The sequence below is a fragment of the Medicago truncatula genome, chromosome 5 (assembly GCF_003473485.1).
Source record: "Medicago truncatula cultivar Jemalong A17 chromosome 5, MtrunA17r5.0-ANR, whole genome shotgun sequence".
Lineage (NCBI taxonomy): Eukaryota > Viridiplantae > Streptophyta > Magnoliopsida > Fabales > Fabaceae > Medicago > Medicago truncatula.
This window is the reverse complement of record NC_053046.1, coordinates 25811822-25826782: the sequence shown is the minus strand read 5'-3', so window position 1 is coordinate 25826782 and position 14961 is coordinate 25811822. Positions and strand designations below refer to the sequence as shown.

Below are 14961 nucleotides of genomic sequence, written 5' to 3'. Positions count from 1 at the left end.
GTAAGCTGCATATGCGTCACAACTTCCAAATATCCTCTACACGCGCCCCCCTTGTTCTTTTTTTAAACCAACACAAACTTAATTTATCAATCTACCTCCCAAGAAACCCAAACCCTGTTTCCCCATAAAAACATTACCTAAACCAAAAGCAAGAGACAAAACTGCACCAAATTGAAACCATATCAGATCTAGCAACAACAGTGTCTTATTATTCTAAGGTTAAACTATGAAGTTAAGAGATCGAAGTGGAATCACTATGCTGCTAGTATTGTTATTGTGCTTAACAACTCTCTTTCTAAAAACAGAAGCTATATGGTTGACTATTCCAAGTTCAGGTACTAAATGTGTGTCTGAGGATATTCAAACACATGTCGTTGTTTTAGCTGATTACTATGTTGTTGCTGATGAAGGTCTTCACACTATTTCCGCAAAGGTATTGCTTAGTTTAGATAAATTAATTAACTATTTCTTGTGTTATTTAATTTTCTTTTGCATTCATGTTGCTCAAGTTAACTATTGTGATCGGGGTTGGGTAGCTCAACTGATTTGATTTAAGAGTAAATATTTAAGCTAGCCTAGTTGGTTAAGGAGTTGGATGTAGTGGGTTCAAACCCGGACAAAAGAGTAAATATTTAATCTAACAGCTAGTGTGATCTATGTATGTAGAAGGGTAATTTTCTTTCAAATTATTGTTAGACTTAGATCGATGATGAATTGTAGAAGAAGGCCCGTTTGTTTTATAAAATTTTGTTGATACTAGCTTAATAAATTTTTTGGCCTTACTTGTTGATGTTCACATGCCCTGTTGAAGATCTAGACCAAGTTAGGGACCTTTTTCTCAGGGTATAATGTTGTTGAAACAGGATATCATTAGTTTAGTGTTGGAAAAATAATCAAAAGTTTACCAACAATGGATTGGTCCAGGTAATAGGGGACTTGAATCCCTTAAGCAAGTGGTTAGGGGTTCAATCTGGCGGCGTTGTTGCTAGGACCCTGGGTCGTTCAAATTTTTGAACTTTTAATCAAGGATAAAGTGCACTTTTCGCCCCTAAGTTTTAAAATTTTGCAATTTTGACCTCTATTAAAAAAAACGAAAATTTTGCCCCTTAATTTTACAAAATGTTGCAAAGCTAATGAGAAGACCACGTGTTGCAAAACAGGAGGCCAAAATTGCAACTTTTTGTAAAGATAAAGGGTCAAAAGAGCTTATTTCTCTAAAGATAGAGTGTTAAAAGAGCATATTTCCGTAAAGTTAGAGGGTCAAAAGAGCATATTTCCCTAAAGATAGAGGGCAAAAATTACATTTTTTTAATAGGGGGCCAAAATCGCAATATTTTGAAACTTAGGGGGCGAATAGTGCACTTTAGCCTTTAATCAATTATAATTATAATACATATTTTTCAATGTTGTCGAACACATCTCTCAAATATAAGTCACAAGACAATCTAAAAATGGGTGAACTAAAATTGGTTTGAACCCCTTTGGGCCAGCAGTGCTAAACTTGGGGTTTCAAAATGCAAAATATAAAGAGATATGTCCATGATTTTTTTAAGTTTAGGAGGTTCGGCTGAACCCCGTCACTATTGTGTGGTTCCGCCACTGTCGATCCTGTCCTGACTCTTGTGTATGGAGAAGTTTTTGACTAGGAGGGGGGAATCCATTTGTGTGTCCCACATGTTCCCCGATGAAGATTGTCATAATTAAACGGTGGTAGAAACTTGATACCTATAACATCAATGAAGATTTATTATAGCTAAACGGCTGTGGAAACTTAATACCTATAACATGCTAACAAAAAAAACAATCAAAAGTTTCAAACAATCATTGAATTTGATGGTTTTAATTCATAGTAAATTGTTATGTTAATGAAATTTGGGATTTGATATACAAATCTAAATTGAGTGATAGTTTTCAATTTCCAATGGCTTACAAATCTAAATTGATGAACGAACTCATATCTCTCTTAAAATAAACCAGCCTTTTGTTTGTTGAAATTATATGGGTTGGACAATTTAATCTCTCAAATTGTGAACGTCTGTCAATTTAGTCCTATTTCCGAATTTCCAACAACCATTTTAAATGTTTTATGTGGTGCAACAAGATACTATTCAATTCAATATGTAGGTCTTTTATTAGTTTTCAATTTTCATGGATATTTTCTAAATAGACATTTTGATAGAGGGACCAAGTTTACGTGCATTCTTTAATTTAAAGGATTAAATTTCTAGTTTGTGAGTTTGAGGGACTAGATTGCCGGATCCATAGATTTTTCTGAACCAAAATGCTTATTTTCTCTATCTAGGGGAGCTTATGAGGAGTGGTTAAGCTTCTGGTATTCATAAGCTTATTAGGAGAGCTCGTTGAAAACAGCTTATGGGAGCTCATAAGCTCTTACAATATTTTCTCCCAAACTGGTTCATAAGCATTTATGCAGTAGATAAGTCCAAATGATTCCTTATAAAACCAATTCAAATAGCCCATAGAAGATGGCAGGTGTGAATAATCACTTGTAGTGAGAACGTCTCATTTGAGCAAATGTTTATCACTTCTTATAACTTTTGAGTTTGGTCATCAGATTTGCTGTCCGTATAACTTTTGAGGTTAGTCATCAGATTTGCTGTCCGTTGATGCACAGCTTCGGGATGGTTTTCAAATTTGACATAACATGTAATCTTATTTATGATATTAACATTTTCTTGAGTGTTTTCGCGGGTGAGCCGATTGTATGAGTGTTCTCACACTCGATCTTTGTGAGTGCGATTTTTCCAGACATCAAGTATAATTTAAGGATTTAATTCATATACATTGTCATTGTAAAAAAATTGATATTGATATTAATCAAATTCGGCTTTAATCAGAACTGCTTTTAAAATCACATATATGATTGGTTGGTTGTATTTTACTGACTATGTAAATACTTTTTACACTGACATTGTATCACAATTAAATTGATAATTTAAGGGGATATCTATTGATTATCTGCTTTTATTTAATTTATATTTTTGCAGGTAACATCTCCTTTTGGAAACAACGTTCACCACAATGAAAACGTTACACAAGGACAGTTTGCATTTACAACTACCGAGAGTGGAAATTATGTGGCGTGCTTTTGGATGGATGGAAAACACCCAGAAGGTAGTGTAAGTGTCAGCCTTGATTGGAAAACTGGAATTTCGGCCAAGGATTGGGATTCTGTTGCAAAGAAAGAAAAGATTGAGGTGAATAAAAATCTGCACTCATGCTGTGTTTTTTCTTTTTGTGACATATGAATGGAATTTCATCCATATTGATGTTTTATTTATATATTTGTTTGCTTTGGTTCAAGGGTGTTGAACTAGAAATCAGGAAGCTCGAAGGAATAGTGGATGCCATCCACGATTATCTAATTTATTTGAAGGAAAAGTAAGTTTCTTACACTTACTTTTAAAGTTTGATTTCAGTTTGATTAGATCAGGGTGTATCATTAATTTCATTTGGTTGTGCGAGAAATTTAAGAATTCGAAGAATTCATTTAGACCCTCCAAAATTCTCCTCTAATACATTTTTTATGTTCTCCTAAATTAGGGGAATTTTGTGTTATGAAGAAAAATAAATTCCCCAAAACCCTCAATTCATCCCCTCTTAAATTCCTAAACATACCCATAAGTTTGATTTCAGTTTGGACACATGTATTGACCATGTGATCCTCGGTTCGAGATTGGCACAATGAAATCCAAGATTACATATATAAAACTATATTACAAAGAAATCATGATTTAATAAATTCTCAACTTCTTAGTTGAAATATCACATGTTACTAGATTTTCCATCCGAATTTCAGTAATGGTCAAGTCTGTAGACTGTGAAATGTATTTCACTAAGTCGATAGTTGGTTTTATTTTAAAAAATATTTCTCTGTAGAAGCGACGTCCTCGAGTATCTTCATTACACGAAAAAGACCTGTTATACTTCCTATAGTAACTATTATACTTGATTATTGCATTTCAAAATTTAATTTTTCCTTGACATTGCTACAGGGAAGCAACGATGAGGGAAGTGAGTGAGAAAACAAATGCTCGAGTTGCGTGGTTTAGTATCATGTCCCTTGGTCTCTGCATTTTAGTTTCTGGATTGCAACTTTGGTATCTACAGTGCTACTTTCGAAAGAAGAAGCTCATATAGATACTGCTGTTTGTATGAAATTTCTCAACAGAATTATTTTTTCTCAAGTTTTTTAGAATCTAGTTGAGGTAAAAGGAAACTTGGCAAGCAATTCAACAAACAAGAAACCATGAAGAGGCACTCACATCGACTAGGGCGCCTAACAGAATGCTTACTGACTTTTGGGAATTTAAGAAAAAAAATGGCTTGAAGGGTGTGAAATGTGTACTTTTTTGTCACCCCTCTTGAATTTCACTCTGTTTGAATATTCCCTCTTTTTGGTTTGTAGTGTTTGTTGAATCTCATCTATTTGTACTATAGAGCAGTTATGGCTACTGGTATTGTCTCAATGAACTTTACATTACTACTTAAATACTACAAGATTTTTTTTTAAATGTACTTTCCGTACTCATACTTTTCTATTTCTATCATTTTGGTGCTCTCATTATGACTGAAAATACCTGCATCAATGATGTTCAAATTGACCTAAAAAAATTTCCTGCTGTTCAAAAGGACAATAATACAATTGTACAACCACTACTCCACTCTCATGTTTGGATATAGTACTGCTACAGCTGTGTCTACGCTGGTTAATTCTCCAAACAATTCCCTCCTAGGACATTAACCAAATCAAGCATCAGATCATTGGTGATTTGATCAAGCTTCAGTAACGACTCTTTGATGTGCTGACTGTAACGCCCACTTTCGTTAATTGTTTATTTAATCGAGTTTAGGCGATTATATTATATTTATATAATATATGCATGATTATGGTATGATTTACGTTTATGTTGATGGTTTAGTTGATATTGTGATAAGTTATGAGTTTTGGAAGATTTGATAAGATTAAGGGATTTATTTTATTGTTAAATAAAATAAAGATTTGAAAATAATATAAAATATTTAGTTGAGGGCTGTTTTGATATTTTAGATAGTTTTGGGGGAGAAAGTGAGATAAGATAAGTAATTAAGAGGAGATATATAAAGGTTAGACCTAGTTTTAGAAAAACATTGTTGTACGTACGTTTTTGGAGAAAAAGGGAGAAAAAGCCAAGAGAAGGGAGAACCACCTTAGAGTGCTGCGATTTCTTCAATACAAGGTAAGGGTGAGACTAATAATTCAATAATGTTAGTTATTGTAATTCTGATGATTAATTGACAAAGTTAGGATTGATTTAGAAAAGTTTTGGAATTAGGTCAAAACCCTAAAATTGATGATTAAACGGTAGGAATTGATTAGATGGCTGTAAAAAGTGTTCCTGGACCTTAGATTATGTTTAGGACAAACTTTGGAATCAATACTAGGCTAAGAACCTTGTGGATCGTCGGATTTTTGTGAAAATAGGAAGCCTGGCCGTAGCGACATTCATCGCTCGCCACGGCGAGCTATGAACCTCGCCTCGCGAGTGATGATCTTCATCGCTCGCCACGCGAGCCCTTTCCCTTCGCCTCGCGAGTTCCTTTGGTATCGCTCGCCATAGCGAGCAACCTTACTCGCCATAGCGAGCTAAGGCAGAGAGCATGTTAGATTTTGTGTTTCGACCTTTTTAGTTGGACCTTGAGTGCCTTTGAGTGCCTGAACATACCTAGTAATGATTAGGATTGAATGTAGGGCAGGATTGGACCCAGAACAACTTTAGTTTGGGAATTGTTTGGTACTCGCCTCGCGAGCACTTCCAGCTTTGAGTATCTTGAGCGTTTGTGCGATCTGTGTCGCACGTTTGGATCAAGAGTGAACCCCCTTATGTTAATGAGACCTAATGATGACGTTTAATGCTGCCTGTAAAGTTGTTTAAGATATGTTGGTATTAATTGAATATGATTAATGTATTTTGCAATTATGTAAGATATGAAAGTTTAACTATGATACAATTGATGTGCTATTGATATAATGATATCATCCTGTTATGTGACTTGTTTATGCTGCTGCTGTTATTTAACTAAGTGCATAGTGTACTTTATATGATGAAATGATGACGTTTAGCTCCAAATTATTGGATGCATGTTGATATGTTGATTACGATGATTTGTTCATAAGAATCCATGCATAACATTTCATTGAGCTTAGTCCTCACCACGATTATTAGGAGCTTTGTACTCCGTACGATTTATAGGAGCTTTGTCCTCCGCACGATTAAAATATATTAATACTTATGATGACGATTGGTACCACATGCATATAAAGAGTCTAAGAGCATTGTCACATTGTCATGTCCATAATGCTATGTTGTTGATGACGACTGAATATGTGAATACGTGATACTTGTTATTTGAATATGCAAAGTTATTTAAGAATGATTATGATGTTAATGTTAATTATGATTCGAATTACCTTGATTAACATTATTTTGTTATGAAATCTCACCCCTTCTGCTTGAAAATGTTGCCCTTCGTATGGGTAACTTGCAGGTGATCGTGCTTAGTGTGCAGTTGCCGTCGTGAGTGGCCTTGCCTTCACTGTGTCGTCTAGGTCGCTCTGATACGTAACGGGATGGGGTTATTTGCATGCTTCATTCTCTTACGTGACTATCATGTTTATGTTTTATGATGTTGAACAATTATTATGTTTTGTTAAGTTGATTTAACTCATTTGAGATATTTTGACGGGGCCTACGTGCCAAACTGATTTATGGATTATGAACTAAATTCCGCTGCAATGTTTACGCCTTTCGGTTAAATTATTATTTAACTGTTTTGGATCATGTTATATGTGATATCCCGTTGTTTATGATTCTTACTCTGATAAATGTTTTAAGAAATTTGTATATTGGGAAAACGGGGTGTTACACTGACAATCTCTCAACGTCTCTTTCACACCTTTATTTAAAGGAGTGAAGACCTGAAGATTTATAGAGACTCTACAACGTTTTGAAAGTGCCAAAACTCTGCTGAAATTATTGTGCATCACATACTTAAAATTTCATATAAACTTTCATATCATAGAAATTCTAGAGTCTTAAGAGTCTGTATCTGATTTGTATTGTGAACACCACTTATTGTATATCAAATGTTCAACCCAAACATTTTTTTGTGTAATTGTGTTTGTTTAGAAATCTCTTGCTTTTGTGCTTGAGCATAAAAAATCTCTTGCTTGCATGCTTGAGTATTTGAAATCTGTTACTTGTGTGCTTGAACAATTGTAATCAGATATTGATTTTAGTGAACTCTCATTGGAAGTGTAAGGGGGACAAAACTACTTCCGGAATGTGGAAAGAACTTGTTTTTTTTTAAACGGAAAATATTATTCTTGTCGAGTAAATGCAAGACGCATAAACACTCGCGGAAAAAACAATAGAATACAAACAATAGCACTCACGGAAAAAACAATAGAATACAAACGGTGTCACATATATACGGAACACCCCTCAAAAGCTAAAGACAAAAAACCACCCAAAATAATGATGCCGGAGTATACGCACGGGCGAAGCACCAGCCGCATACCCACGCCTCACAATCCAAAAACTAAGGCAACTCAGGGAACCAAAAAACACACCACACAAACAACTCCCAAACATACCTCCAAGTTCACGCCTAACTAATTAATACTCTACCATCCCCATTCCTAAAAAATGGATAGTAACAGAATACCAATGAAAAACATAAACTGACTGTAACAGAGAAGACTGTCACAATGGCAGCACAGCTAGAAGTAAAAAACCATGACAACAACTAATTAACTGTTGCGCAAAGCAGGTCCAAAACTCCCTCAAACATAACCTCCAAAACTCGGTCAACTCCACCCGAAACGGCAGCTGCACACCTCCAACAAAAACCATTATCGCTCAAGACAAAGTCTTGGATTCCAACACCATTCGTAAAAAAGACAGGACGGGAAATGAGTTCTATCCAACATCCACCTCCAAGACGACACCTTTATCTCCTCAACCAATTCATCCACATCAAAATTAATCCCCTTAAAAATCTTGCCGTTTCTCTTCTTCCACATCACCCAAATGGTAGTGTGCCATATTAACCAAAAACCTTTGATGACCTTTTTAGCTCTCCCCCCAACGCTCCAACATTCCCAAAGAACAAAAAAGTTTGGCGGGATTGGGAACCAACAATCCACCCACGTCATCAATTTTAATCAAACCAAGCTCGCCACCTCACAATGCAAAAAAGGTGGAGAGCCGTTTCCTCCTCCCTATCACACATCACACACGAAGTATCCCCTTCCGAAGGTAAAACATTTCTCAAAGCAAGATTACCTCTAGTTGGGATTCGATTGAGAAAGACTATCAACCAAACACAACCACTTTTGACGGTGCCGGACTATTCCACATATTTTCAAACACCCGTTTCTCCGCCACCGCCCAAACTTCTTCTCCCAACACAACCCCTTCCATCTTCAAATAGGCCGATTTGACCGAGTAAACACCATTATCTTCTAAGTTCCATCTCCACTCATCCTCTACATTTGACCAAGTCATCCCTTCCAAATCCTCCAAAAGACTAGTGACCAACTCTTCCTCCCACACAAAGAGCGCTCTTCTCCATATCAAATTCGAATACACTCCCTCCTCCGACAACCCCCCTATCTCGCCCACCCTTGAATCCTTTTGACTAGTTATTGAATAAAGACGGGGATATTTTTGAGCAAGGCTTCCGGTTCCACACCAATTGACCTTCCAAAAATTCGTCTTCAAACCATTTCCCACCTTGCGCAAAATCTCCCCATTAAACCATCCAATGATACCAAAATCATTCAACTTCACCACCTCTTTCCACCAAACCGAAGCAAAACACAGCCACGGATGACCCCCCTTCTAACAAAACATCCTTGCAAGAACCATATTTTTCCTCTAGAACTTCCTTCCACAATGCCACTTCACCATCTAACAACCTCCATCTCCATTTCGCCAATAAACACAAATTCATAACCCGAACGTCTTTAATCCCAATACCACCATTGTTCTTTTGTTGACACACCGTCTTCCATTTAACCCAATTAATTTTCTTTCCTCCACCCACTCCACCCCAAAGGAATTCTCTTTGAACTCTAACTACCCTCTTCCACACTTGAACCGGCATATTCATAAAAAACATGTAAATAATTGGAATGGAATTAAGGATCGAATTTAAAAGAATAATTCTACCTCCAAAACTTATATACCTATGCCCCCATGAGTTCAACCTCCCACACAAAGTTTCCACCATCGGCTCCCATGTAGACAAACTCTTCGGGCTAGCCCCCACCGGTAAAAACCTGTATAATTGCTTGTGTCTTTCTCTTCGCTCTCTCATATATATATATATATATATATATATATATATATCATCCGCTGCATTAGACTCTGAACATTGATCTAGAATCTGAACTCTATCAGACTCTGGACTGTGGGCTTAATTTAAAAGAAAGAAACAACTAACACAATCCAACTCCCCCTCTTCTTAGACATGGCAATGAGGTGGGCGGGTTTTAACATACCCGGCCCTGCCCCCGTTTCATTGTACCTAGCCCCACCCTCAAACCCGTCGGAGATAGAAACTTTACCCCAGTTCTGCCCCCAATGGGGATGGGTTTCCCAGCCCTGCCCCCACCCCCACCTGCGAAAACTGTAGCAAAAGCATACTGGTGTATCATAGATTCTACATTACTAGAATTTTGAAATAATCTATTATTCATGTTAAGCCGGCCACATGTTTCAAACATTACAGTATATCATAAGTATAGGAGCAGAAAAATTGAAACAATGTTACAGTGATTATGAGTAGTTTAATAACAGTTTGTCTTATAAGTTGAAATTGGTTTGAATACACTTTAAGCTACCTAATTCACAAACAACTGAAACATAAATGTCCACTAAGCTACCTCTGTAGCAGACATATAAATAGGTTATTTTCAAATCAGTTTGAACAATTAAAAAAGCAACATTCACCAATGCAAACGTGTAGTAAACTCAAATCTGCGGTCTTAATTTTTGTTTTAGATGGACATATCAAACTCAACACCATTCACTCCAACCATGTTAAGGATTGGGAGAAGGTCCACATGATATGAAACAACAAATAGGGATAGTGGATTCTTGAAGGAATGAATGTGAGTGCCATATATTCGTTGATTTGGACTGATTTTGCATTTTATTCCATTAATTAAAAACGAGTAAATGGGGGTGTCCAAAACATTTCTGTTTAACCCAATTGCTACTATATAGGTAAATTCGCATATACGGGTGCGGGGTGGGGGTGGGTGTGAGTATCCCCCGACCCCGGCCCCACATTAAAACTCCGGGTTTTCCCCACACTCGGACCCAGTTAATTCGGCTTTTTCCCGTTAAAATTGGGGCGGGGCGGGTGAGACCCGGCGGGTGCAAGTTGTGTTGCCATGTCTACTTCTTGTATTTTTTTTCACCTTCAGTTGGTACCAGAGCTCCGGTTCTATTGTCTTAGCACTTAACATTGTAACAGAAAAAGATCTGATAAAAACATGTCAACTGGTGAATAGTCCATGCTTCACACTTAATCAAAACACTCACAAATACAATAGACTAAATTGAAGTTGTGTGTGCATAGATATATGTTCTTGTTTTGATGACGTTTTTTTAGATAGTTTTATTTGATGATGTTTTATTGTTAGTGTAAGTAAATTTGAAAATAGTTCATAACATCAAATCTCAATATTAGCTAAATCAATTATTTTCGAATACTATCAAAACCTCTCTTATAGTCACACGAATGGATAGTATCATCAACTCTTTTTTACTTTAAGAAATCGTTAACTTTTTTTATAAAAATGGTGCGCCTATTATTGCTAAAAAAAAAATAGTAAGTTTCACATGATTAATTTGTAAAAATATAAAATTTATCTTGAATCAAAATAGCAAAAAGATTTTTTTTGATGAAAAAATTTTGGTAAAGCAAATGATAGTTCGTTTAATTTGATAATTTTTGTTCATTATTTATTAACTTAATTTACTTATTTAGGTGATGGAAGTATTTTTTTTTTTTAATAAAGGTGAAGGAAGTATGTTAAAATGTTTTAAAAAATAATTTTGTACTAATGTGATTGTAGAGATACAATACATAATAAAAAAAAAGTATTAATCATCGCTCATCATTTGCCATTTGTGTTGATTTTAAATTAAATTAAATTTTTTATAAAATCATTTTACGAAGTGTGTTTTAAGGAGCTTGTTATATAATAAAAAAATAAAAAAACTTTGTCAAACAACTTTTACTTCAATTACAAAATTCTTATTTCTAACCTTAAAGTTAAAGTAGCTTTTAAGTAAAAAATAAGTTATGTCAAACGCTATCTTAGTTACTCCAAGTTACTTTATAAATAACCTACATCAATTTAATTCATCCTACATAAATGTATATGAATATCTCCCTAGGGAATCTCTCTCGATAGTTGATTATTCTATTTGTTAAATCTATTATAGGTTTGTCTAACATGTGCAACATTGCACATGTTAAAACAACTAAAAGTATAAAGTTTTTATTCAAAACTAATAATATTTACCAAAAAGATATATATTTAATACAAAATATACAAGTTTCAATGTGAAGTTACTATTTAAAACTTTTTAACATGTGCAAATTTTCACATGACGTAAAATGGGCATTCTTGTGCGGGGAGTTAAATGAGGAAGTTTTTGTTGATCAACCACAAGGTTATGTGAAAAAATGGATGATAGGTTAAAGGTGTATAAATTAAAAAGGGTTTGTATGGCGTTAAAAAGGCACCACAAGTATGGTACAACTATTAATCCTCAACATGGACGTCGGATAATCCATAATTCATAACCGCCAAACAAAAACCATTAATCAACTGGTTAGAACGGTCTTGTCCTACCACATTTCTCACTTGCATCCATGATGTCGTTGAGATCACCAAAAATGTACCAAGGATGAGTGGACGATTGGGACAACAACCGAAGGAAGTCCCAAGCAGCATGTCTCCTACCCCATTAGGATAACCATAAAAACTTGTCAGTCTCCAAATACCTTTTCCATCATCTAATATATCAAAAGTAGTATGATTGTTTGAATAATCTACAATCTAACGTTTAATAAAAGAGCCTCAATAAAGATCTAAACCACAACCTCGGGAAACACGATCAACACAAAAACAAGAATAAAAACCAAGAATGTAGCGAAATTCCTTAACTTTATTCGTGAACAAGTATCTCACTTAAGAAAAGGATATACAGATTGTAGCACCAAACGAGGTATTTAAGATTAGGAACTACACTCAGATTACCCAATCCACGACATAAAGGTATCAAAGTTTTATGAAACAATGGAATAAAGGTAGCACATGGAATACCTCAAGAAAGAGTGATGGGCGAATATGAATTTACAATCACACGATAACACACATTCACAAGGGAGGCAACAACTCGTAACCCTAGGGCAGAAATCGCATCTGATCACTTATTTTTTATTTATTTATTTGTTTTCTTCATGTAAAAAAATCATAAGGAACTCTTGGTCAATGTTGTTATTCTTTGCATTTAAGATTTACTAAGATGTGTGATATTTTAATCAGGTAGATTTACTAAATGCATTTTAGAAATTTAGATTTCATCTTTAGCTTCGATCCATAACCTTCAAACAAAGATTATACATAAAAAAAAATACTAAATTTCTAGGTAGACTTGCATGCACATGGTGGCTCTCCATGCTCGCACCAACCCCACTTATACACAATTCATACATTAAGGAGGCAAAACACAAAGGAATCCACAACTTATGGCAACACAAACAAAGAATTCTCTCTTAAAGGCAACTAATTAACTTACTTGGCCACCATGGTTAGATAGTAACTTTTTAAACGAGGAAAGAAAAATTATTACTAATAACAGTGAGATTAATGATTATTTTACAATAGTTTATATGTTTGCTGCAATTTCCTCCACCTCTTCGACCACATACGCCATTATTAGATTGCCGATTACTTGGAGCAAAGCATGACTTTCGAATTTCTCCTTGATTTCCAATCAAAACACTCAATTGGCTAACTTTAACAAAAGCATTAGCAAATTTATTAGAAAACTCATTCTGGTTGGAAGCAAAGAGGTTCACAATCTCCTTAGTCGTAGGATGACTTGCCAAATCTTGATCAGATGGAAACACACCCTGGTGGTTCAAGAGATTAATATAGTACATGTTATCGAACTTCGTTCGTCTTGTAATATCCAAGTTAATTGTGTTCAGTGATTGGTCATTCGGACATGTCGCTTCGAGTTGTTTTTTGAAATTTGGGTCTATTGGTGGGTTTGTATCAATGGTTATAGGACAATGGGATCGACCAAAAGTGTGTTCCCCAGATAGAGCAACTAAATCTGTAGCATCAAATTTTCTAGATTGAAAAAGTCTTAATTGTTCATCGGTTCCTTCAAATGGTACAGGAAGATTGTCTGGTGCAGTTACATATTGAAGGTTATACTGTCACTTCTTCCCAATGGTACATCAAAGTCGGGGCCTCCAAGCTGTACAGATTCAAGCAATCAAGTGACATATTGTTAGGAAATGTGATTCTTTTAACTAAAATGATACTATGAATGATTTCTTTTACATATAGGAAAATGTTAATAATTACTCTTATAAGAGAATTATAAACAATCGTAATCAAATAACACATTGAAAAATGAACTTGATCACATTTAACATATACAAATGCCAATAAAATGGAAAGTTTGTATTGAATTCAACAATTTTTTAACTTTGTAGTTAAATATACTCCCTCCGTTCCTTTATAAGTGTTACTTTTGGGAAAAAAATTTGTTCCTATATAAGTGTCACTTTTAGAGTTTAAAGTTGTAATATGTCTATTATACCCTTAACCTCTAAATTGCCACATTTTATACATTAATTGCATAGTCAATGACTATAGCCTAATCCAATTCATCCGTTAGATTATTTTACCGAGGCTTTCTACTACTCCCTCTGTTCCTTTATATGTGACGTTTTTTTCTTTTTCACTACAACCAAGGCAGCTGATAAATAGCTCTCTCTTTCCTTGTCTACCATTATTTAATCTAGTACTCCTTTTTCTAGATACCAACCATTTTGATTGAAAACAAGTATCCTTGCTATCAGCTGTTCATGTGATATAAATGCATCTAAATGTATCACGTTTTACAATTGCTATAGTGCTTGGGAAGCCTAAAAGACACAATAAACTTTCATTACTAATCACGTTTTTTCTTTCAAATTTTTATTCTTTTGTTTCTGAAATTTTGAAAGGAGTAACAAACAAACTTTCCCTCCAACTTAATTTTTGATTTAAACTTCCCTCCAACTTTGTTAATCAAAATTTATCCTTCCCACCAAAACAAAATTAAAATCACCAATAGTTGAAGTATATATATGGCAGTTTGCAGAATTTAAAACTATTCAAATATGACTTCAAACATTACTAAATTTTCATTGTGTGATATAGATTTAATTGTTGAATTTACACCTTTGCTAGATCTTAATATTGATACAGAAGAAATATTTTCTCATGAAGAGGCTGAAGAGTTCAACAATGATAATATTGGTATTGTAGTTGTTCATAAATGAATGCAAATACTTTCCTAGAAGGGATTTCTTGGATGCCAATATTGGTCACAATCTAACCTATACTTGGAGGAGCATATGAAGTTCTCAAAATCTTATTAATCTAGGATATAGGTGGAAGATTGAAGATGGCTCCCAAATCAAAGTTTGGTCCTCACCATGGATTCGTTCTCTTTCTACTCTTCGACCCTCAACAACGCCACCTCCACATCTGGAACATTTATTGGTTCGTGATTTAATAAATCCAGACTTGCATACTTGGAATAGTTTGCTCATCAATAACATCTTTTCCATCTCAGGCGCTTCAACCAT

The 14961-nt window shown here is 34.9% G+C and overlaps 2 protein-coding genes across 2 annotated transcripts; one reads left to right on the top strand and one right to left on the bottom strand.

Moving 5' to 3' along the window:
• LOC11435407 (transmembrane emp24 domain-containing protein p24delta3) lies at nt 1–4539 on the top strand. The gene is made up of 4 exons (XM_003614665.4): nt 1–433; nt 3009–3218; nt 3326–3402; nt 4017–4539. The coding sequence occupies exons 1-4, from the start codon at nt 227–229 to the stop codon at nt 4159–4161; spliced, it is 639 nt and encodes a 212-aa protein (XP_003614713.1). The 5' UTR covers nt 1–226; the 3' UTR covers nt 4162–4539.
• Nucleotides 4540–12977: 8438 nt separating this feature from the next.
• LOC112422117 (peroxidase 2-like) lies at nt 12978–14961 on the bottom strand. Its single transcript, XM_024784869.1, is given in 4 exon segments — nt 12978–13025; nt 13027–13518; nt 13521–13577; nt 14908–14961. Coding segments are annotated over 4 exon segments (651 nt in total).

Bases quoted from the DNA above. Each gene is read 5' to 3' on its own strand.
- LOC11435407 (XM_003614665.4), top strand. From the start codon at position 227: ATGAAGTTAAGAGATCGAAGTGGAATCACTATGCTGCTAGTATTGTTA. The intron at 3,219-3,325 runs GTGAATAAAAAT...CTTTGGTTCAAG, and splicing joins CAAAGAAAGAAAAGATTGAG to GGTGTTGAACTAGAAATCAG. The intron at 3,403-4,016 runs GTAAGTTTCTTA...ACATTGCTACAG, and splicing joins CTAATTTATTTGAAGGAAAA to GGAAGCAACGATGAGGGAAG.